This window comes from Adiantum capillus-veneris, chromosome 22 (genome assembly GCF_014529385.1).
Source record: "Adiantum capillus-veneris isolate H3 chromosome 22, ASM1452938v2, whole genome shotgun sequence".
Classification (NCBI taxonomy): domain Eukaryota; kingdom Viridiplantae; phylum Streptophyta; class Polypodiopsida; order Polypodiales; family Pteridaceae; genus Adiantum; species Adiantum capillus-veneris.
The window spans coordinates 103,441,342-103,463,654 of record NC_140952.1 but is presented as its reverse complement, the minus strand read 5'-3'; the positions used below and the strand labels follow the sequence as shown (position 1 = coordinate 103,463,654).

At 41.3% G+C, this 22,313-nt stretch overlaps 1 protein-coding gene across 1 annotated transcript; it reads left to right on the top strand.

Annotated features, from left to right (window-relative positions):
• Positions 1-15,311: 15,311 nt before the first annotated feature.
• On the top strand, positions 15,312-17,431 carry LOC147429941 (uncharacterized). Its single transcript, XM_086495479.1, has 2 exons — positions 15,312-15,738; positions 16,636-17,431. Exons 1-2 carry the CDS (start codon positions 15,541-15,543, stop codon positions 17,383-17,385), a joined length of 948 nt encoding a protein of 315 aa, XP_086351605.1. The 5' UTR covers positions 15,312-15,540; the 3' UTR covers positions 17,386-17,431.
• The last annotated feature ends 4,882 nt before the right edge of the window (positions 17,432-22,313 follow it).

Here is a 22,313-nt window from a genome sequence, read left to right as displayed (position 1 = left end):
AATGCCTTGACACCCTATGCAGTAGAGATGATGACTGAATACAAGGAGCAGCTAGAGCAAGAAGAGATTTATCGACTAATCAGAAGGAGAATGTTGGTACTGGTGCTCTAGGTGCGGGCCAACCATTGGCAATCTAGGCTCCATCTTGGGTCATCTCAAAACCTACAAAGAAGAAGGTCCCAGATAAAAGGAAACGATGAAATCCACTCAGTGTATGCAAGCCACTTCATAAGCATAGAGAGCTAAGAGGTCTAATTACCTCAGCTCGTAAGAAGTAAGGTGCACCCAGACCAGCTCATGATCTCTTTTACAGATGAGTGAGCTAGAAGGAAAGTGGGTGGATTTCGATCCATTTTTACCTAGAATTTTCAAAAAAATACCCAATATTTTGGAAATATTCCAAAATTTAAAACAATACGGGAAGGAAATGTAGACAGTAGGAACAGACCCCATTCGAAAAGTCAGATCAACAGTGGAAATTAGCTGTTATCGAGTCCAATTACTACAATAACTGTACAATGCACACTCAATCAAAGGACAAATTTGACACCTATAAATAGGTCCCATTACTCATTTGGCATGATCTATTGTTGACTATTGTAATGCTGAGTGTCTAGTGTCACTCATGGAGCTCGTCGTGCTCTTGTACTCTTTTGACATTAAGCTTGGAGCACTCTTAGGATCATACTGTTGTACTTACTATCAGTTGTACTTATCTAAATATACATTTCAGTTCCAGAATCAGTCTCTATTTTCCATTTCAGTTCTATCCTCGTCTTTGTCTAAAGTGTTATCTGAAGTCTGCTTGTCTGATCTAGTTTAACTAACTCTACTAATCTAACCTAGAATAGCTACCAAAAGTGACCAACTCATTCCGTGTGGTGAGGAGGAGAGCACGATTCAAAAAGAAACAAGCTTGCATGGAAAGTAAAAACAAGGCATACGGTGCCTTGATTGACAGCACTCTCCCAATCCCGACTCTTGTAAGCAAAAAGTTGAAAATATTGCTGCTCTTCGACAAGTTCGAGCAAAGTTCTTGTAGGAGGGCTGGTGACAAGCCAATGTTTTTCAAATGTTTGAAAGACCTATGGAGGCATTACCCAATGTACAATCAAGATTCCACTCTGATCCAAAAGTTTTGTCCGCATGCTGTATAATGTGAATTCTAGCTCCATTCACCTGGGAGAGTGGCGAGGGTAGTTATAGCAATCTATAATGCTGCCAAAATTGACAAAGTTACACCCCCGTCCAGTGTTTGGGAAAGACCATTTTCCCTAACATACAAAATTTATTTTCTAAAATTAACCAAGAGGAAATTTTAAAAATTAGGCTATTTTTTGCATTTTTTACACTATTTTTCTATATTTTGGGTTGAAATTTCTCATTTTGCGCTTGCCCTCACCCGGCATTTTTGAAATTGAAAACGGCACGATATTAAGCTGAGACACATTTTTTCCGAACAGTGCCCCCCTCACAGTTAGCTCATGAACCACCACATGTGCGAGTGCACTTAAAGGAGAGTTTCTTCAATGAAAAGTAAGCCTTCAAATTTGAGAGCTGGAGACTCGAGAGAATCGAGATTCTGACTTTTAGGCTTGAGAACTCAGGAAGAGAGAGAGAGAGAGAGAGAGAGAGAGAGAGTGGCAATGAATGCATGTTTTGGGGGCTTGTGAGACCAAGAGACCAGCGCTTAGTTGAGAAATAAGGTTGGCCGCTTTGCATTCATTAGAGTTTAGGCCTTTTGTGGCAAACCAGAACCCAGGTCAAGAGCCCACCTTTCAGTGCATGGGAACATGTTTATGTATTAACTTTTATTAGACTCTTCAGCTTTCGAGGCGCAAGCTTGCGTTTGCTTTTTTGAGAAAAGCGACCACGCTCATCAGCAGTCCCAGACTCCTACGTGGAGTCGGTTGCAACTTGGACCCTAGAATCAAATGAAGGCTAGCCTTTAATTTCGTCTTGTGGAAGGTTGTTTCCTCCTTCCCATGATCTTTTACACCATGCAATGAGAAAATCTGCATGGGCGCTCCTTTTAAGCTTCTCCATAAACAACGCATGCAATTAAAGAGAGTGTAGCTGACCTTTGAAGCCTTGGGGCCCTTCATCCAATAAAGCAACCACAACCTTGTATTGAGCTTTGTTTTGTATTTGGAACGTGTAGACAAGTCTATGGTGTTGTTCGCATGAACGCTAGGTTACGAACTTCTTTGCAACCAACTACTCACAACATATGTGTTCATGTGAGCTTGAGGAAATTCCTATTTTCAGTACACTAGCCTGGAAAAATGCACAACCTAGTTGGCGTCTTCCCTTTGCAAGCTTGAACAAGTCAACAGAGCACTTGTCGCTTTTCGGTTGCCTACCTGCTCCACCCCTCCCCTTGGAGCATGTCTGCAAGTGGTTTACAACCAGTTGCGAGCATTTTCACCACAACCCCCTCATGAGAACAAGAAAAGTTGGCAACTGGCTGGCAACCAGTTGCAAACCTGGCGTGCACGGGAACTAGCTCTATGGTATCCACGTATGCACAAGCTCAAAATGCGCTTAGAAGATTTGCAAGTGATTGGCCATTTTCTCAAATAAGGTTCACATGTCAAGCGTTTTGTAATTACTCAAATCCCCCACTAGTCGCTCGATGCAAGCAGTGTCGTGATTGAAGTATATCACACCAACTTGAGTTCTAGCTTCCCTCCATGCACACAAGGTTAGTGGGCATGGTACCGTGGCCATCTTCCAAAGTCCTAGCTTCCCTATATATGCATATCATTTGAGAACATTCTACATTTACACCCATGCAAGCCACCAACATGAGAGTTGTACGAATGGGGAAACCTTTTTTTGCAAGCAATGATCGATCAAGAAACTAAAAACATCGTTCATAAGTGAGAAATCAATCAAATTTGTGTTCAAAAAAGCAAGAGAAAATCCTTAGTAAGTCCCTTCTATTGACACAAACTCTCGAGTGATACTAATATGGCCTCATGTGCACCGATCAAGATGTGGCAACCAAGTCATGTTGTTGTATGACAAAAAGTGTACCCCAATATGGTCCTAGAGGTAGGGGAGATAGGTATCTCTTCACTTCAGTTTCCAAAGTCACATTGTAGATGTGGTATCGGTTGTCCCAATGACCCAGAAACGTTAGTCCACTCTAACCACCTCTTGAGAAGCTAGGTCTATAAGTCACTTAATGTAGTTCCTTTATAGGACCTGTAGTCGTATGAAAAGTGCACTTTGAGACCTATTTGTTGAACAAACTGAAAAATACTTCCCTCCCATCCACAAAAAAGAAAAAACTTTACCCCATTGGTACATGCTATTAATAAAAATGGATTATGAAGAGATAGAGAAGGAGAGAGCTTGAGTGCTTGCAAGGACATGCACACACAACCAAGAGAGCACACAACAAAGACAACCAATCTCCTTGTACCAATGTGAGGGCCATGGTCCTTAGAACCAAGGTAGGAAAGTCCCTAGGGCAAGCCACATGTCGTGCAAATAGTTCAAGGGTCTCTAGGCCAAGGGCTATATAGAGAGAGGTTGGGAGGTGAAGAGCATGTTGGCACCCAAGGAGGTCATAACACTCTTGGTAAGCTTTATGTCGTACAAGGAGCGCACGTACACTCATCTCAATCTTACTCATGGCTCCTTTATTGAGGTTTCATCACATGGAAAACTCGTTATTGACAAAGGCATGCATAGCTACAAAGGTAGCAACTAAGCATTTAGTACTTTTATGATGGCTTGACATGTGAAAGACAGTCATGCGGTGGTGCTACAAGTTGATGGTATTTATGTACCATCCATGTTACACTCATGGTAGATTTTAAATGGGACAAGGAGTGTATGTATACTCTTTTCACTCTTACTATCCGACGCCTTCTTATGGAGGCTTCATCACATAGAAGACCCATCTTTTACAACCACATGCATAGATGATGGAGGCTTCATCAAGGGCGTCCATAGCCTCAACACAAAAAAGCACTTTTTTCAAAAAAAATAAAAAAAAGCTCACTTTTACTAAAAACTTCTCCCCAACCTCTATGTATATTCAAAAATCAATTTTCTCTCTTAAAATCTCACTGCTAGACCTACAAAATATCAAACTTTTCACCTTCTTTTATTTCCCTCCAAAATCACTGCCCTCTCTCTCACTCCTCTCCCTCTCTCTTCTCTCTCCTACTTTTCAACGCATACTCTTCCTTCTTCCTCTCCTTGTTACAGGTCGACTCCATAGCTTTGTTGCAACTCTCCACCCCATAGCTCTCCTGCAGCTCTCCATCACATAGCTCTTCACTCCATAGCTCATCTCTCCACTCTGTGGCTTTGTTGCGGCTCTCCACTCTTGCTTGAGGCAGCCAACTTTATTCTCCTTGCCATGGAGCTAGGCGACATTACAAACCTCCCATCCACAGCAAGATCGTCAGGTTCACAAATGGTTTTTCTACATGTTTGGCTGCCAAAGGACTTCGCACCCTCAAAGCATCATTACTTGCAAACTGCACAACAACGTCGTGGTGCAGGTCACACCGATGTGGACCTATGGGTGCATGGTTACCTCTACCCTAATGATCTAGCCATCAATGTGTATCCAACATTCAATAGCCTTGCTTCATTCTTACAATATGTAGGTGGAGGGGAGCAAGGTCTTCTTGGATACTGCAAGCGATTGTCGACTATTGGAGCTGATAGTGCACAATGGTCTTTGCATCAATATCAACTTCTTTCCCATACCACTAGTGGATTGCCCGAAAGGATCGTTCATGCAGAGGAGGAAGTGGAAACTCTCAATCTATAGGTAGACGGGAAGGATGCTAAGATTGCGAAGCTTGAAGGTAAGATCCTGCATCTTAAAAAGACGCCCTTAGGTGAAAGGGAACGTAAGAGGAGATTCAATGCCATAGAGACTTTAGCCTCGAGTGTGGTGCTCGAATGCTACAAGGTGCATTTTTCTACGCTCAAATATGTGCTTCTGTGTTAATGTTTTTGTCCATTCTTGTAGGAATTTTGTGGTAATGTTTTTATTCACTGAACATGATCAAATTAGTAAATTGAACTTTGCAAAAGATCATGGACAAGAGAGATAATTTTCATTTAAAAAGCTTGTACATCCAGTTTAACTATCTTTTGATAGGAGGCGCTTCGCGATCTCTCTACGATGTTCTACAGCATTGGTAAGAATGGATGTAAGCACAGAAGCAACTATATCTTGGGCAGTGTCAATCCCCAGGGCTTGAATAAGTGCCATGTGTGTCATGACCTTGCCACGAAAACCAATGCCAAAAGTGGAAATTGCAAGTGATTTTTTCACCATAATAACTACATGGGTTGTTTGAGGGATGTGGGCTAAGCATAGGAGTTTACTTGCGTCCTTAAGCACCCACAAAACAAAATGGCCATTGGGGGAGAAATCCTTGTGTATGATGCACACATTCTGCATTGGTAGTTTGCCAATGTAGTGTACAAGGTCTGCCTGAGGCCCAAACAACGTGCGCTCCCCCTCCCCTTCCGACTAGCTCACACGTCCATGTTTAAAACATCCTGCAAAAATGGAATCAACCAAAAGCAAAGAAGAAATGTTAAATTATCAATGTACAAGATGCTTAGTATTACCTCTTGTTGCTTATCCTCATCATCCATAGTTGGTGTGGCTTCAAGGTTGATAGAGGAATTTCTCTCATCAACTTTGCGGGGGCTCTGCGAGCCAAGCGAGTCGGGATAGTAGGAGTTTGGTTGGCAACAACCCTGGCTTGTGTTGCAACAAAATCCTCGTCCATGAATTGAGTTTTCTCTGCAGCAAGAATATCTGATGTCACTAATGCAATTGTGTCAGCGAGCGACAGAGTCCTACAATGGAAGCAGCTTGTCATTAATTTGTAGCTTCGAGTGTAGGATCAAGAGGCAACTCCATCTTGGTTCATATGAGGCTAAGACATTCATCTAGCTGGACACCAAAAAGCCTTTTTTGGATCATGCAAGTATAAATACTCTTCATTTTCTATAATTATGATACTTAGACGACTAATCTCCACTTCCAGAATTGCAGCAGGGTCGCGGCTCTCAGGGTCGGGCACCTCGGAGATGCCAAAAATCTTCTCTCTCACTGCAAATGCCCCTTCCAAGCTGTGGGGATATTCAGTGGCTTACAGTCTTTGGTCATTTTGGACATCTATAGGGGCATGCTTGGGATCTTTATGAACTGGAAGAACCCCACCCACTGCCAGATGCGGGACCTTCAACCATCTCCTCCAAGGAGGGCTCATCATTCATAGGAAGAAGAGAGTGGCAGTTTTGTACAAGAAATATTGCCCAAATTTGTGCTTCTTGAAGGAGTCTGCAACTTCCTTTGTCCGTTGGCGGAAGTGGTTCGCCCCTTTTGCAATCGCCTCAAAGCGGGCTAGTCTCTTTGAAAATTCAGTGTCGCCCTTGCAGATGTAGCAAAGTAGATCACAGGCAACCACAACATGGCGTTGTCTTCAAAGTTCACACCATACTTGAGTAAATGCACATGCATATACTCTATGACTTCATGAAAAGTTTCATTGTGAAGTTGCATGGTTTTTTGTAAATCCACTGTGCGGGTGAAGAAGCCGTGAAGATCATTGCGTCCAACATATTTGGTGTCCTCTAGGAAAAGAAGGAACTTCGAAAGGGGGGTGTGTGGCTCTTTCGATGTTGCTGCTGCATGGGAGGAGGATGCGCTAGCATGTGTTTCCATGGCAATTGCTCTCTCTCTCTCTCTCTCTCTCTCTCTCTCTCTCTCTCTCTCTCTCTCTCTCTCTCTCTCTCTCTCTCTCTCTCTCTCTCTCTCTCTCTCTCTTTATTTCTCTGTGTATTTTTCTGTGCCTCACTCTCAAGCGTTGACAGACAAATAAGAAGCCCCCTCCCATTTATATACCCCCTCCCGCTCCCACCTGTCCACTGCAAAAAAAGATACCATCCCAAAGCTCTTTGAAATACATACAAACACACATGGGTGCGCACACAAACACCCAAACAAAATCTAGAAAATTTAATCAATGACGGTGATACTATAACGACCAAAAAAATTTGAATTTCCATTAAACAAAATGCTTTACAACATGGCATTAGAGCCGGTTACATTGATCTATAAGATCAACTTAAAGACAGTGCACTGCCAACCCTCCACTCCTCTTGCACTTTCATGGATACCTCTATCTGCCTACCAATCTGAAACAACAAACAAGATTTCAATAAGAATAACAATTGGCACCTGTAGACAACATAAAAATTGAACTGACCTTTTGCCGATTGAGACGAAAGTAAGCATATTTGATATCTTCATAGACCAAGATAATCAAGTGTTCCTGTATGTTGGTGAGAGTCCAGTGTTCAATAACTTACACAATCTCAGAAACACCATTTGACAAAGTAATGGACATGTCAAATGTCACAAAATAAGCAACACTAGATTATAAGGGTATCCATTTTCCACTCTTATACATCCAACGCTCATAGTGAAAGCATAGGTACAAAGAAGTGCGCACTTTTAGATATCGTATCCTGATACCTGAAGCCCCCACCTTACACTTGTATTTATCTCCTTGGTGCACTCCCTCAACCATTCCCCAATTATCTCCAAAGATGCATTTTAGTGCTTCATACATAACGTTCTTGCTACAAAACTAGTAGGCATGACACTGAATTAATGGAAATGTCTTAAAAAAGTATACAAAAGCATGCACGAGGCAACACCAACTGAGCCCTACTGATTTAGAAGCCTTCCTAAATTTTAATGAGGAGAAAATATCAAAAAGCATCTTCTCCTTCATAGAGAAGAGTGACCAAGCATCGGGATATATCCATTCCAGGCTCAATAATGAAGGTTTTTCAACACCAATGATCTTACTATATCCATCCTTCGAGGGCGGCACTACATACATGTGTGAGTAGAAGAAGATTCTGCATTGCAGCAGCATCGAAGGTGGCGAGTTGGGAAGCATCATAACACTAATGTCGGCATGAAGAGTGTTGAAGGTTCCTGTGAGACTCTTCATTGGTTGTTCCTCAACAAAGTTGGATGGGAATATATCTATGAAAACACAAAAAACTATCAAGTCAAAAACAAATAACAAGTGTTTAGAATCCGCAACCAACAATGTGTTATGACTTACAATTTAATGGAAAATCTCTTGATCTTCCATTCCTCAAGTGCATGGAACGCCAAGAGTACACATGTTGAACAATGGCCACTGTGCCATTGACTCTATGGTACTTGAAACCAAGAAGTTTCCCCTTCCAATGTTTTTCAAGGTTGCCACGGTTTCGAACTCGATGAGACTCGATAGCTGCAGGTTGCATGAAGACCCAAGATCCTGTAGAAAACAGTTGCGGCACACATTCCCCATCAGAATACCTAGTGTTATGCAAGCAAACCGCCTCTATCTCATCCTTTGGCTTCCTTGAAGTGGAGGGCGTTGACATGGTAGCACCAGAAGAAGAAGAATTGTGGTGTTAGAGAGAGAGAGGCATGTTGCTTTAGGAATGAAATGAGGAGGAGAAGTGGTTGAATGGGGAACAAGGGGAGAAGAAGTACCTCAAATGGATGGTGTGGATGAAAGGGGGAGACAAATGGTGCAACTATGGAAAGCTTCCATTTGTGCTACAACTATAGAAAGCTTGGAGGGAGGGGAGAAGTGGTTCAATGGGGGCAAGGGGACAAGAAGTAGTTCAAAGGGATGGTGTGGATGAAAGGGGGAGACAAGTGGTGCAACTATGGAAATCTTGGATGGAGCGGGAGAAGGAGAGAGAGAAGAGAGAAGAGGTAGAATAAAGGGTACCACTGAGAAATGCAGATTTTGGTCAAAGAAAATAGTTGTTTGACCATGTATTTGGGTATGAGGCATTTTGGAGAGTGAAAAGTGAGATTTAGATTTTTGTTTTTTAAATTGAATTTTTAGGGTTACTTTATGGACGCCCATGAAAATGGAGGGAAAGCCCTCCCCCCCCCCCCCCTTCTCTCTCTTTCTAGGGGACAAAGCTATAATGAGGGGAACAAATAGGCCCCCATGCCCCCTACTACCGTACCTTTTAAGAGGATATAGATGTGGCCACCACCCTCTTCCTATTGGTCCATGCTTAATCACCTCTTAAGCTAAAGGGTCTTTTTGGGGTTCATATTTTCCCTAATGTGAATCAATGGTGAGCAAATTTGTTGTAATCCTTTCAAGCTAACCTCTAGGTGCTTGTTTCAATCTATAGAATAGTTTATTTAGCTTAATTACATACATATTTGGCTTTTCTCATGGTGGAATATGGTTGCAAAAATGCACGCAACGATGGAGAAGATAGAGGCGAATATCAAGAGCGCACGACATAAGAGGTAGGATGTGCTAATTATACATATATACAACTTGTCCTAGGGTGAAATTCTCTCATTCATTGGGAGTAAAGGTGTCTTTTGGGAAGTCTAGGAAAAGAGGATAATTGGCGTACACTTATTTGGGCCATAATGTTGCACGTTATTCTTTCATGTACATGTATGCAATGTGCTTTACGTTCAACCACTCTTTTGTCATGGGGATCCTATTTTCCAGTCTATGGTGGTCAACCACAGACTTTGTCTGAATGCCCCAAATGCCCTTTTCTATCGATTGCCCCACCCAGTCGCTCCAATTGCCGCCCGACTCTGTAAAGCAGGCCTTCCCACAGGCTACCTTTGAGCTCAAACTCATCTTCCTAGCTTAGCTACAATCCCATACCGATTTGAATCCATTGAAAACCCTAATCCCTTTGGCTTTTAGCAAGCATTCTCGTGGTCATCTTGAGCTCAAAACTCCCTAGACTTTTTTAGAGGAGATTCCCATGGAGTTCCCATGACAAATGATTCAAGTCTAGAGTTTGTTTGCCTTGCTAGGCTAAGACGTTAAGCCCTTGATTTTGGTTAGGACCCATTTTCTCTAGTAGAAATTCAAACTTCAAGTTTTTCCATGCTTTGTGAAGAGGTTCTTCACATTTTTTGGCAAGTGTATATAATTTTATCAAGCCTTGGTTCTTGTTAGGCCCCTTTTCTTCCAGTAGAAATTCAAACTTCAAGTTTTTCCATGCTTTGTGAAGAGGTTCTTCACATTTTATGGGCAAGTGTATATAGTTTCTCAACATTTGGGTGTAAAATTTGTAAGGACTAGACACTCCCTTGCGTTAAGGGGGGAAAGACCTTCTCCTTAGCGTGCACATTAGGTTACAATGTACACTATGGACAAGGAAACTCTCATTGTTTTTTACAGCCAAGATTTTCACACTTAGCAAATCAAGACAAAGGGTTACTTGATGAGAAACAAAATATGCTAACTGTCTAAGACACTAGGTTAGGGAGAGAGGATCAAGACTAGGAAATCTTCAAATCAATTCAAAGCAAGAGATGGAAAGCACTGAGAATTCTTCTCACAATAATAGGAGACAACTATGTCCACTATCTGAATATTTGTACTACTTCCTATTATGCACGTGCTTCACATTAGAGAGACACTTTGGAGCCATAGACAAACACTTTAAAATATCTCTAAAGATGCAACAATACTGTATGAGCAAGGAGAGGATCTTCCTTCTCTTGTGAATCTCATGAAGAATATCTACACCCAATAAGCATATATAAAGCGTCCATTGGACAATGAAGACCGAGTAGGAATTCTACTTAAAGAAATACGTGATGTAGAATACGGTCAAATTGTCATTGTACTCAAAGAGAAGGAGTGTGTACAGAGTATTGATGACATTGTCAACTTGCTCTAGGATTACAAGAAGAAGATCAAAGACAAAAGGACCGCATGAGGAGTTTTTGATGCTACATTATCAAGGAGCCCACCAACCATGAAGATATGTAAACACTCCAACCACACTATACACTCATCTAGCAAGCTCTACAGAGTCAATATTCCTTATGTGCATTGTGGTAAAAATAACCATGGGTCTAATTGTTGTTTGTACAACAATAAAAACAAAGATAGAGACAACGGAAAAGTCAACATAGTTGAAGAGTCAAGTGATGAAGACAAGGGAGAAATGTGCTTTGTAGAAGATAAACTTTGAGATACACATTCCATATGTTTTCCTTCACCCTTATTTTCAGCTACTCTCATGGGGAGGAGCTTTGGCCTACACTCTACTCGGAAAACTCTGTAGGGAGGGCAGTTACATTAGGAAAAGTTTGGACTCAAAAATGGGCCTTGTAAGAATTGTTGATGTGGCATAGCTTTCAAAAAGTGGGGATCGGTAAATTTTTTGCAAATAAGATCCAAAGTTGTCGGAGGTTGGATATTTAGAATCTACTCTTCAAATGCTATCTATTGATATATAGCATGCATGTATCGGACATTGCCTTCATGTAGATCTAGAAAAAGGTGATTTTAGATTACCGTAACGATAAAAAAACCTGGCTGATTGAAAAAAAAAGGCATAACTTTCATAGAAGCCATCCAAACTTTTTGGACCTTGGCTCTTTAGAATCCATTTTTCAAGAACTTTCCAATGATATGTCATATCATGGGGTTCTAAGCAATATTTAGAGGGGTCTACCGGGCTTCTTTCTTTTATACAACTTTGATGATGTGGCACTCTTAAAAGGCCCAAAAATGAGTTCAAAATTTTCCTAATGTTTGGTGTATCTATCTAGATGGGAGACTTAGACCCCACTAGAAGGATTTTGACATGTCTGGAATTCTCAGACACAAAGGGAAGGGTTGTTAGGTTTTTTCCTAGCTCACACCATGGAGCACCACCCTAGCACAACTTTACTAGATACACTACACTTCGACTAGAGATACATTTGCCAAGTTTGGTAGATTCTTGCACATTGGAAACATGGTCAATGATGTAAGCAAGAGATCACCTCCTACCCTATATAATCGGTATTGACTTGGTTCATTTCAATTCATCTAATCAAATCGATCCTACTTTGTGTATAGCCTCCTTGTTATTTTCTCTCTCTAATTATCATTAGCTTATCGTAATTAACTCCATGTTTAAGCACGAATGCTAGGCTAAACTACCCACCATAATCACCCCAATTTTATCACATCTTCATCACTACATCATTGATCCTCAATTCTCTCAACATTTTCTCCATTTGTTTTGACATGTGGTGCGAGAACACTCCTCACACTACGATCGCCTGCATGAAGTTTATGGTAATCTAAAAATGGCCAAAGTCCTTCTCAAAGAAATTGCCCACATGAAGACATCTTATTATTGATGTGTTGGGAAGTGTTATAATGTCTATGATTAACATCATGTCCATGGAATTTCCTCTTTTAGAATAATAAATATCGTTACCATGCATCTATACACACAAATGATCGACTTTTGTATTTGCAAGCTCTACAATGAATGGATGTATTCTTTATAATTCACCAATACATATATAATATGATGCTTGAGTAAGAATCTTGTGTCACTAAAGTACATGGAAAATTGGTTTTTTCAAGGCTAATCTAGTCCTTGCAGTTAAGAATTGGGAAGTCCTGCCCTCCTCATCATCACTCAAACTGTAAGGTACTTCTTCTTCCATAATGTATGATAGACAAGGAACGGCCAGGTGTTCCAAGGAGATCCTCATGTGGCAAGCTTCACAGAGATTATACAAGAAAGCAAAGTGCTAATATGGACGCTCGGGCGAAAGCAAAATTCGGAAGATTGGTCTAGGACTACTCATGCCTTGTTGTCAACAGACGGTAAGTAAAGCCTAGAAATTTTGTTCAAATTCGATGGTGAAAGGCCTTACTACGAGGTGGCAAACATCCAATATGTAAACTTTTGCACCTCAATGCTCGATACAAGCTTGAGGTTGGTTTTGTAATATTATGATGTGTTTAATACAATACACTAACGAATTGTGAGTTTTGCTGTTTAAAAAAAAAGAATCTTGTGTCACTTGAGTCTCGTAGGGTGCTCAAAGGCATCATAATAATTGTAGAGCTGATTGAGTAGCTGCAGCCGAGAGCAGTAGCCAAAGTGGCAATATATGTCTATAACACGAGTACCTCCTTGTGTATGCTGCAAGCACAAATTTATTTCATGCATACAAAGATTCTTTTGAGAGGCATGTGCAGGAGCAAATGTACCCACTTTTGGTAGTTTTTGCACACTTGGACTGTGCAAAAACAGGCATTTTATGAAAATAGTATGGCATGCTACCATAGTTGTGCTCCCTTTAGAGGGCCAAGAATTAGTGCCCACACAATACCTGGCCAAGAATACATTGGAAAGTCCTAATTTTCAATTAATCTCACAAAAAGAAAACTTTTTTTGTGTAAAGACTCTCTTGGCCATGGTAAATACTTGAACATAAGTAGAGTATCGCTCATATATTGCAAAAGTTATCGTGCACATTAGGTAAGAACATATTAGGAGCTTATTTTGAATTATTGGTGTTTTTTTGCCAGGTGTGTAATTTTTATGAGTTATCCTAATTAAAACGCGTAGTTGATTATACTTTCATTTTTTAAGATATCTGTAGATGCAAAGCTCATTTTGCAAGATCCTACGGTGATTCCATAGATACACTTATAAGGAATGTGGTCATGTCAAAAAATCCAAACTTCAACGGTTAAATTTTAGTAGATATTTTGTAAAACAACACCTCAACCTGTTAAAATAATAAATATAATTTTTAATTAAAATATAAATAAGATTATACACTCTTTCTTATGGATTTCATAGATCCTCTAGCAATAGTTGTGCAACTTGCTTGTAGAAAACCATTTGACTCGATATAATCACCATAAGCTAATCTTTCACTTGTTTCAATTAATTCTGTTTCTTTAGTTCACCTATCTGTTGATCTAAGGGTTTTGAATGTGCCAAAGCCAAGATTTTTTCATTTTTGTGTCATCTAAGTGTTTTATCTAGCCTCTCAATCCTAACTAGCCATGCAAGCACATATAGTAGTGACTCCACATCAACAAATATTTGGGCTATGTCAAATGTCACACTTAGTATCCAACTGCCAAAATTGGATAAACCTGATCGATCTTGCAGCCACCCTTCCATTCGTTGTCATCTGTAGACACAAGCCAACTATCACACTTTTGATGCAATTGGGAGAAACTTCCTTAAAATTATCCATTTTAGATGAATTATCATTTCTATTCACAAATATGCACGCCCTTTTGAAAAAGAGTGTTATTTTATAGAAACCTTAGTCATGGCTACTTTTAACGAACATCAAAAATGGAAAACAATGCGCGCGCGCGCGCGCGAGAGAGAGAGAGAGAGAGAGAGAGAGAGAGAGAGAGAGAGAGAGGGGTCCATGCTCGGGCAATGTAAAGGTGACATGCCATTTAATCAGGGCCATCAATTGCAAAAGCCAATCTCGGAATGAATACTAATCTTAGTAGTAGAACTAATCTCCAACCGCACCCTAACAGTAGATTGGACTCTATGTCTAGACTATGATTTGAAACTGATCATTGAAGTATGAGGCCAACGTCTTCATGAGCAAGGCTTGTGTGTCTTCTTGGTCAACAAGTGAGTGGACGAGATTATAAATTTAAAACAACTAACTGTTGGATGAATAGTTAGTTTTTAGTCCAACATGCTTTTCAGGATGAAGAGAACCAATTAGTGTCGGGACTCTGGGTTGTCTTTGCAATTTTCATTTTTGCAAGTAAAGCTTAGAGACGATTCCCACTTGGGGTTAGCAATGCTAGCAACAAAAAAGATTCTTGCCGATTTGGGGCATATATGTGTCATGTCGCACGAAAATCCAAGCCCTGTTGAAGCATTGTTAAAGTCGAGTCGCACTCGGGGTTAGCAGCGCTAGCAAAAAGACATAACTTGCCAATTTGGGACATATCGATGTCATACTACAATAAAATTGAAGCCATGCTAAAGCGTTGTTAGCACTTTGGATTGTGCAGGTATTAAGTGAGGGCTACAGAGGTGCAGAGCTCCCCGAGGTTTAAGGGCTTCAGAAACCAGTCAAATCGTTGTGGATTTCCACAACTTTCTCCTATAAAATCTTCTCCTTTTTTGTTTGTGTAGGTACGACCTTAATGCAATTTTTCCTATCACTCCCTCTCACTCCCCCACTTTTCCGTGGTGCGACTCAACCCATTATAGACTCAACCCTTATAGGCCTAGTGGAAGGGGGTGAGAAAAGTGGGAGAGAGAGCATTGCCCACGGGGGTCATTTAAGAAAATGGTGTCAAAGGCTGGGGGTGGTGGTTGTCACGATTCACGACCATCATCAATTTTAGCACTTTGCTAAGCGTTTCTAAAATAGTTGGCTCTCACACCTCTCATCATCATCCTCTCTCTCTCACACACAACAGCGCAAGCCATCCAGCCATCCAAGCTTCTCTCTCTCTCTCTGTGTGTGTGTGTGTGTGTGTGTCGATAAATACCGCGCCCATCATAGTACGAGATCACCCTCCTGGAAGCACGTCTTTAGTTCAAACTCGTCGATATTGGATGTCTCTTGGGAGTGTTTCTACGACGTTAAAACTCTCTCTCTCTCTCCCTCTCTCTCTCTCTCTCTCTCGGGGGTAGAAGTGTTCTGCTGATCTCTGCATTGGTGGGAAGATGATGAACGTGGAGCTGCAGGGGCTGGGCCTCCCAGCTTTGAGCAGAGAGGGGAGTAAAAGCTTATATGGCCCCGATTTAATGACGTGTATATTTGGAAGCTCAGCTGATGGGGATGACGATGAAAACAAAGTGTTACTGGATCAGCAGCTGGGATCCCGTCTCCCCCCTGGATGGGAGCAATGCCTCGATCTCAAGGTACTCACTCTCTCTCTCTCTCTCTCTCTCTCTCTCTCTCTACACACACACACACACGCACGCGCATGTGTGTGTGTGTGTGTGTGTGTGTGTGTGAGAGAGAGAGAGAGAGAGAGAGAGAGAGAGAGAGAGAGAGAGGTTCTGCATGTACATTGCATGCATGCCTCTGCACGTATATCTTAAGAGGAACCATATTATTGCTGCCATCTCCATGATCCTACAAAACGATTAATTATAGCTGTTTTAAAAAAGCATTGATTTCCCTTCATGATGCCATATATATGAACAGTATCTAGTACTTATTAATTCCAAGAGCTATAATTATTATGTCATATAGTTGTGCTGCATGCCCTATAGTACACACACATGGTTTTGCACTATATCTCGACATAGTAGCCGAAAATTATGGCCTAAATTCACCAAAACATGGGATATGTTTAGAGAGGATCAGCTTAGATATTCAGGTGGCAGAAAACATCATAGTCGGAGATATTGGTGTGCTCATATGCTACATGGGTCAGCCGGCTCGACATCTAGCTACTACATATGTGTGCATGTATAGTTTTTTCGAGCCCGTGGGAGTCCGATTGACGTCTGAATGGGTTTTCCAGACTTTCCCAATGATTGATATGTACTATGATAAATGATTTTGGATGAGCTAGATTGTAAAGTTTCAATGATGTTTCACTGCATTCTATGGTTTTAAGTGTCATTATATGTAGACTGTTCTAATTAGTGTGCCATATGGAATCGCCGGAGGGTGTGATCTGTGTACTTACGTACCCGTCCGAGTCACTTATTGAAAAACTATGTGTGTATGTTGTGTCTCTAGATGGTGGATGGTTCATTACAATATTCCTATTCTGATCATTGGTTTCTCATGCGTGTCGAACATAGTCCGGAGAGCTCTTCTACAAAAATTTGAGCACTGGGAGCACCACCCATGTGGATCCGCGTACGGCTTTCGGCGCTTTGGAGCGCAATTCTGGTGTCAACTCTAGCTCAATTCGATGTTTGTCATGGGAGAATGACAATACATTGATTCAAGCTAACAGTAATGTCAAGGCCCCTGGAGCAATCAGTCCTTATTATCAGCATGGCTATGGATATGGTCAACATGGTTACACATCAATTGGACAAGCAGAGGATCGATGCTCTGGTGAGAGCGTATTCGCGGATGTCGATTTGGACTTAAGGTTATCTAGCTCTTTGCATATCAATCACAATTCTCAACCCACATCACCATCTTCATCATCATCATTATCTCTGGCCTCCTGTAATTATACTTTGCACACAAATAGCCAGCACTCGTGCATTTCTGATGCGATGTGCGTAGGATCGAATATTATTAACTGCCCAAACACAGTTAATCATGGACATGCAGACCATTCAAAGCGGTCTGGCTCGGTGTTGTCGTCCACAATATCATCCCCATCGATGCCGTCTGCGGTTAGAGACTGGTGCAGATGCACCCTAGAGCTGGACAGTGATGATGAGAATGGCAATGAACCAAATGCAAGCACAACCATGGCCACTGCAGCGTGTATGCGCTGCTTGATGTTTGTTCTTATTGGCACGTCCAAAAATGAGTCCATGAGGTGCCCTCTCTGTGGATGCGAGGCTATGAAACCTCTTAATTGCTTGTAACTCATCCATTCATTTCTTGTTTTAAACAAAAAGTCCAAGTGAGTTCGTCTTGTCATTGACGGCAGTTTTAAATTTTATTTATTTATTTTTTACTACATCAGTGTGGTAGGAAAGGTGCATTTCACAAAGACCAGGGGTAAAAAAGGGACAAAAAAGGGACGCCCCCCTTATTGCCAATACATTGAAATTATTTATAAGAACGACCATAAAAAAATATGAAGAGCTATTTCAAGAAAGAAGGAAGAGGCTAATTATAAGCATGTAGAAAGGAGCTAGCTAGGTTGGTTGAGTACTCAACCTCCGTGACCCAAGTCATGGGTTCGAGTGCGTCTAGGCGACCCTATGTGCTCATACGGACGTTTGCTCCGACTCGCATGGAGAAAGTCCTTTAACACTAGGTTGGTAATGGGACACTTTTATGTCCTATTAAGTGACCATTTTCCTTGAATTATGTCAAGGGTTTCAAAATGGATTTTGAGGTGTTATCTGTCTAGACATTTGTCTCGATCATGAGCTGAAAAAAACTCGACATTTTTTTAGAATATCAATTCCATCTTTAACCTTGTCTTTGCACAACATTTCACAGCCTAAACTGTGTGAAAAAACGGGTCCTGTTTTTGGTTTTTTTCAACTTTTTGCAACTATACCACTCTAGAATTCATGTTTGTGAGGTCTATAATGCTAGAGAACTATCTTTAGTAGTCCTCAACATGTCCTTCTGCTTCTAGGGAGAAATAAATGTTAAAGTTCTAAGTTATGACCAAATTACAAAAATTGTCAAATCTTTTTTTTTAGCCAATTTTAGCTCTTCTATGATTCTTTTGATGGCTTTCATGATATCCAAATGGAGTTTTGATTTTCTATGTCACATATTGTAACATAAAGCTAATATTCCTTGAGTTTTGGGGCACCTAATACCCTATTTTGCATAGTAGACAACGATGGTTGATTTTTTCACTTATAGAAGAAACGAAACATTCTAGTATATCAAGTATAGCTTTTTCAATATTGTTAGTTTCTTGTGACAACTACATGCATTTTGTAGGTAGTAACCATATCTAGTTATAAGGATCAAATTTGGCTAGATATTGAATAGTTTCTATGGGATTCTACAACTCATAATGTTAATTGAGCCCAGTTTTTTCATGTTTGCTGTATTTAGCACTTCATCTTTGTCCCCAAGATTCCCCTTGGTAAGAGATGTATTATTCTTTTGACATTCTCCATGGCTCCTTGTGAACCTAAAGGACAATAGGGAACTAAGAAAAGATGCATATATTATTTGTATTGAGCGTGGATATAGAAACTTTGATGATAGGTTTGGAGAATGATAAAAATTCAACTTTTTGTACCTATTTCTTTTGGCAAAACAAAAAATAGTGAGTGAGAAGCAATCATATGTTCTGATCACCAACCCATTGAAGTTAACTAGGGAATTTATCTCAAGTCCTACAAAAATCCCTAATCTTATTTTTATGCAGCAAAACGTAAGAAATGACTGTTTTGATGAAAATGTACTGGTCCATCAACTTTGGAGGCTTGGTGTGACCAAAAGATGAAAAATTTTACAAGTTTCTTATTTTTTACATGTGTAGTAGGCCTTGAACTATAACCTCATGAAAGGATTTTACAAAATGAGTGGATTTACTATGGTTTGGGAGGTTTTTTTCAAAACCCTGAAAGGACACTTTTATGTCCTATTAGGTTACCAACCTAGTGTTAAGAACTGTATCTGCTTTTGTGAGAGCCTCGTCGAACACGAGGCAAAGAAGGGGAGGGTAAAGAGCCTCGTTGAACACGAGGCGGTGTGGAGGCATTGGTGGAGGAATCCCCACAACAACCGCCACCGCCACCACTAGAGCGCCAGTGTCTAGATGAGTGTGAAGCTCGTCTCGTCGACGCCGAAGCTTCGGAGCGCGCCGAATGCTCCGAAAGAGAGGGAGATGCGGATGGAGTAGGAACGCGCGATGATGCGCCAGAGCGATGACGCTCCACGTACCACTGTCTCTGCTGCGGTGACAAAGAAGAAAGAAACTCCTCATCATCCATACCTGCATTAAACACACGAATATTTAAACTTAATATTGAATGAATAGAGTAGACAATGACGCAAAGATCATTAAATACAATGACGTAATGACGCATATAAATACAATGACGCAATGAATCGAGTGATAGAAAAGGCAAGTCGAAAACTCAGAATTTTCAATCAAAAGATGTGAGCGCGAGTAGAAAAGAGCGTTATACACCATGGAAGGTACTTAGAGAGCCAGAGCTTTTACAACACGAAGCAAAATTGTTCAAATACAATATTTGTGGCTTTAAGAGATCTCTCTCTCATCCTCGCATAACTCAGCATAACTTCCTATATCTATATAGAGCTCTCCGTTTAAACACATATCCTCTGTTTAATTTTGTAGCTCCTCTGCATGCACCCCATATAGAGTAGTAGCATCTTGATGCTCGTCTGGCACCACCGCAGCGGCTTCTGATTGAGCATCTTCTCTGATCTCCTCCATTGATGCCGTTGTGATTGGCACATGGTAGCCTTCATACGTCCTTGCACTGCGAGGGGCTACCTCTATGACGTACCACCAGTTTGATGTAGACTTTGTAGGATGAAATATTACCTGCCAGAGCCACATAACTTACATGAGAGCTTTCAAGCACATAACTTGTAAAAGGGGGATGTTAACTATTTACATACTTACTTGTTCACAATGCTCGGGTTGTACGAAAGTGTCTCTTAGGTCAGTCCATTTCTTAGTAGAATCCACCTCAAGAAAACCAGACTCTCCTCTACGCACAGTAGCGTTGCGACCCTCCATGATTATCTTGAATCATTGCACGTCGAACAAGTCGACAAAAAATCCTCTGTAATCGATCCTCAAAATCTCTTGCAGCGTGCCGAAGTAAGTGAGTTCCGCCACCACAGGATCTGCATCAGAGGAACGTCGTCGACTATACTGTTCAAATTTTGCCATGATTCCACAATCTTGAGTAAAACGCTTTTTGTCGATTCGTTCCACCCTAAAATGTCGACCTTTACACCATGCTGCTGTGTATGACTTATACTACAACGAACAAAGATTATGAGTGGCCGTTCAAACGTTTAGAAATAAAGTCACTAGCTAGTCGTACATTGCAAACTTACCTTGGTCGCGCAACCCCGAGAGTACTCCCACTCTTCCTCAGTCACTTCGTCACCGCATTGTTGTGCGCTTTTCAATTGGTTGTGCAACCATCTTAAGCTCATGAAGGTTGGTAGGCTCTCCAGAACCGCTGGATAGTGCATCGGTGGTCGTCTTCCCCGTCTCCACTCGATTCGTGCCCTTTGTCGCTCTTGCTTTGCATCCTCATATTGTGAAATCCACTTTTGCATCACTGGATTGTGAAGCATGCAAAATCGGTTGATTTTAGCCTCTAGATCTTCCGTCATCTTCTTCTCAACACCGAGATTGCACATGACAATCCCAGATATGCACTCATCATCTATGGTTCGCCATAGCGTGTCCCGGGATTTATCAAATCCGTCTAGCCACTCTCCAATGTACACTAGGGACTCTAATACCAACCAACCTTCTGCCATGCTACCCTCCGGACGTGCCTTTTGACGCACATATCCCTTAAGCGTTTTCATGAAACGTTCTAAGAAGAACATCCATCTGGAATGAACTGTGCCAGCTATTTCCACCTCATCAACTATGTGAACAAGAAGATGCACCTGAATGGTTAGCATTGTAGTAGGAAAATGTTTCTCAAACATGCACACAAGCTCCGCAGCATTTAGTTTGGCGAATGGTATGGAGTCTACGTTGATCTCCTTTTGTGAGATCCATTGCACCAGCTTTGCAAGTTTGTAGATTGTGTTACGGATGTCGAGAGACAAATATCCCTCAATGGCAACCGGTAAAATAAACTGTAAAGTATGTGCAGCAATGATATTAAAGTCCACATTTTATGCAATGATATTAAAGTCCACTATGAACGTACCTGACACATTTTATGCCAATCATGTGACTTCAAACCGGTAAGCTTTCCTTCTTTAGTAAAACACGTTCGGAGCGAGTGCATTACGCCAGTGGGGGTCCGTAAAGATCGAATGGTCTCTTTTACTTTGCGTTCTTGGGCTCCTGTGAAAATCCATGGTGCTTTGGGGAGTTTTATCGATCCATCAGACGCTGTTTGCGGCCAATATTGCTCCATACGATCCACATTTCTAAGGTCAACTCTGGCTCCCAAAGTATCTTTCTTGCCGGTCAGATGGTCCCATAGTAGATTACCCACATTCTTGAATATGTGCATTGGATCGAGCAAGTGATTGATCATGAGTCGGGGCCAGTATGGTAACTCGTACCATAGAGATAGTCTCTTCATCCCTGGAGGCAATCCGTCATCGCACATCTCCTTCTGCTCTAACCATGCTTGTGCAGACATCCTTGGTGGCTCTCTTCCCAAAAAGCCGTCGCGTAACACATGATTCTCTGGAAGATACGCTTGATGACCTTCGTAGATTTGCTTCTTTAGTGAGGGTGCCCTACGTGCATTCAGTCTAGGTCCACATGTGACACATGCTCTGTATCCGCTTGTTTGAAGCCCTGCATGTATACACATGATAATAGATCAACTATGGGAAAAAACAAGATTTACAGTGTCTGAGTGAGGAGTGTCAATAGATCACCTGAGCATTCTGTTAGCCCGGGATAGTCATGCATGGTCCACATTAGAATGCCTCTGATCAAAGCATTCCGTCGTCCTGTGTGTCGGCTCATATCCACCACCTCTATGCCAATCCACAATTGTTGTAGCTCTTCCAATAGTGGACGAAGATACACATCCATATTCCCCACTTTATATCGCCCTGGCACAATCAAGCTTAGCCATAGGTGCCCCTTCTTCGTAGTCAACCACGGGGGAATGTTGTAGTT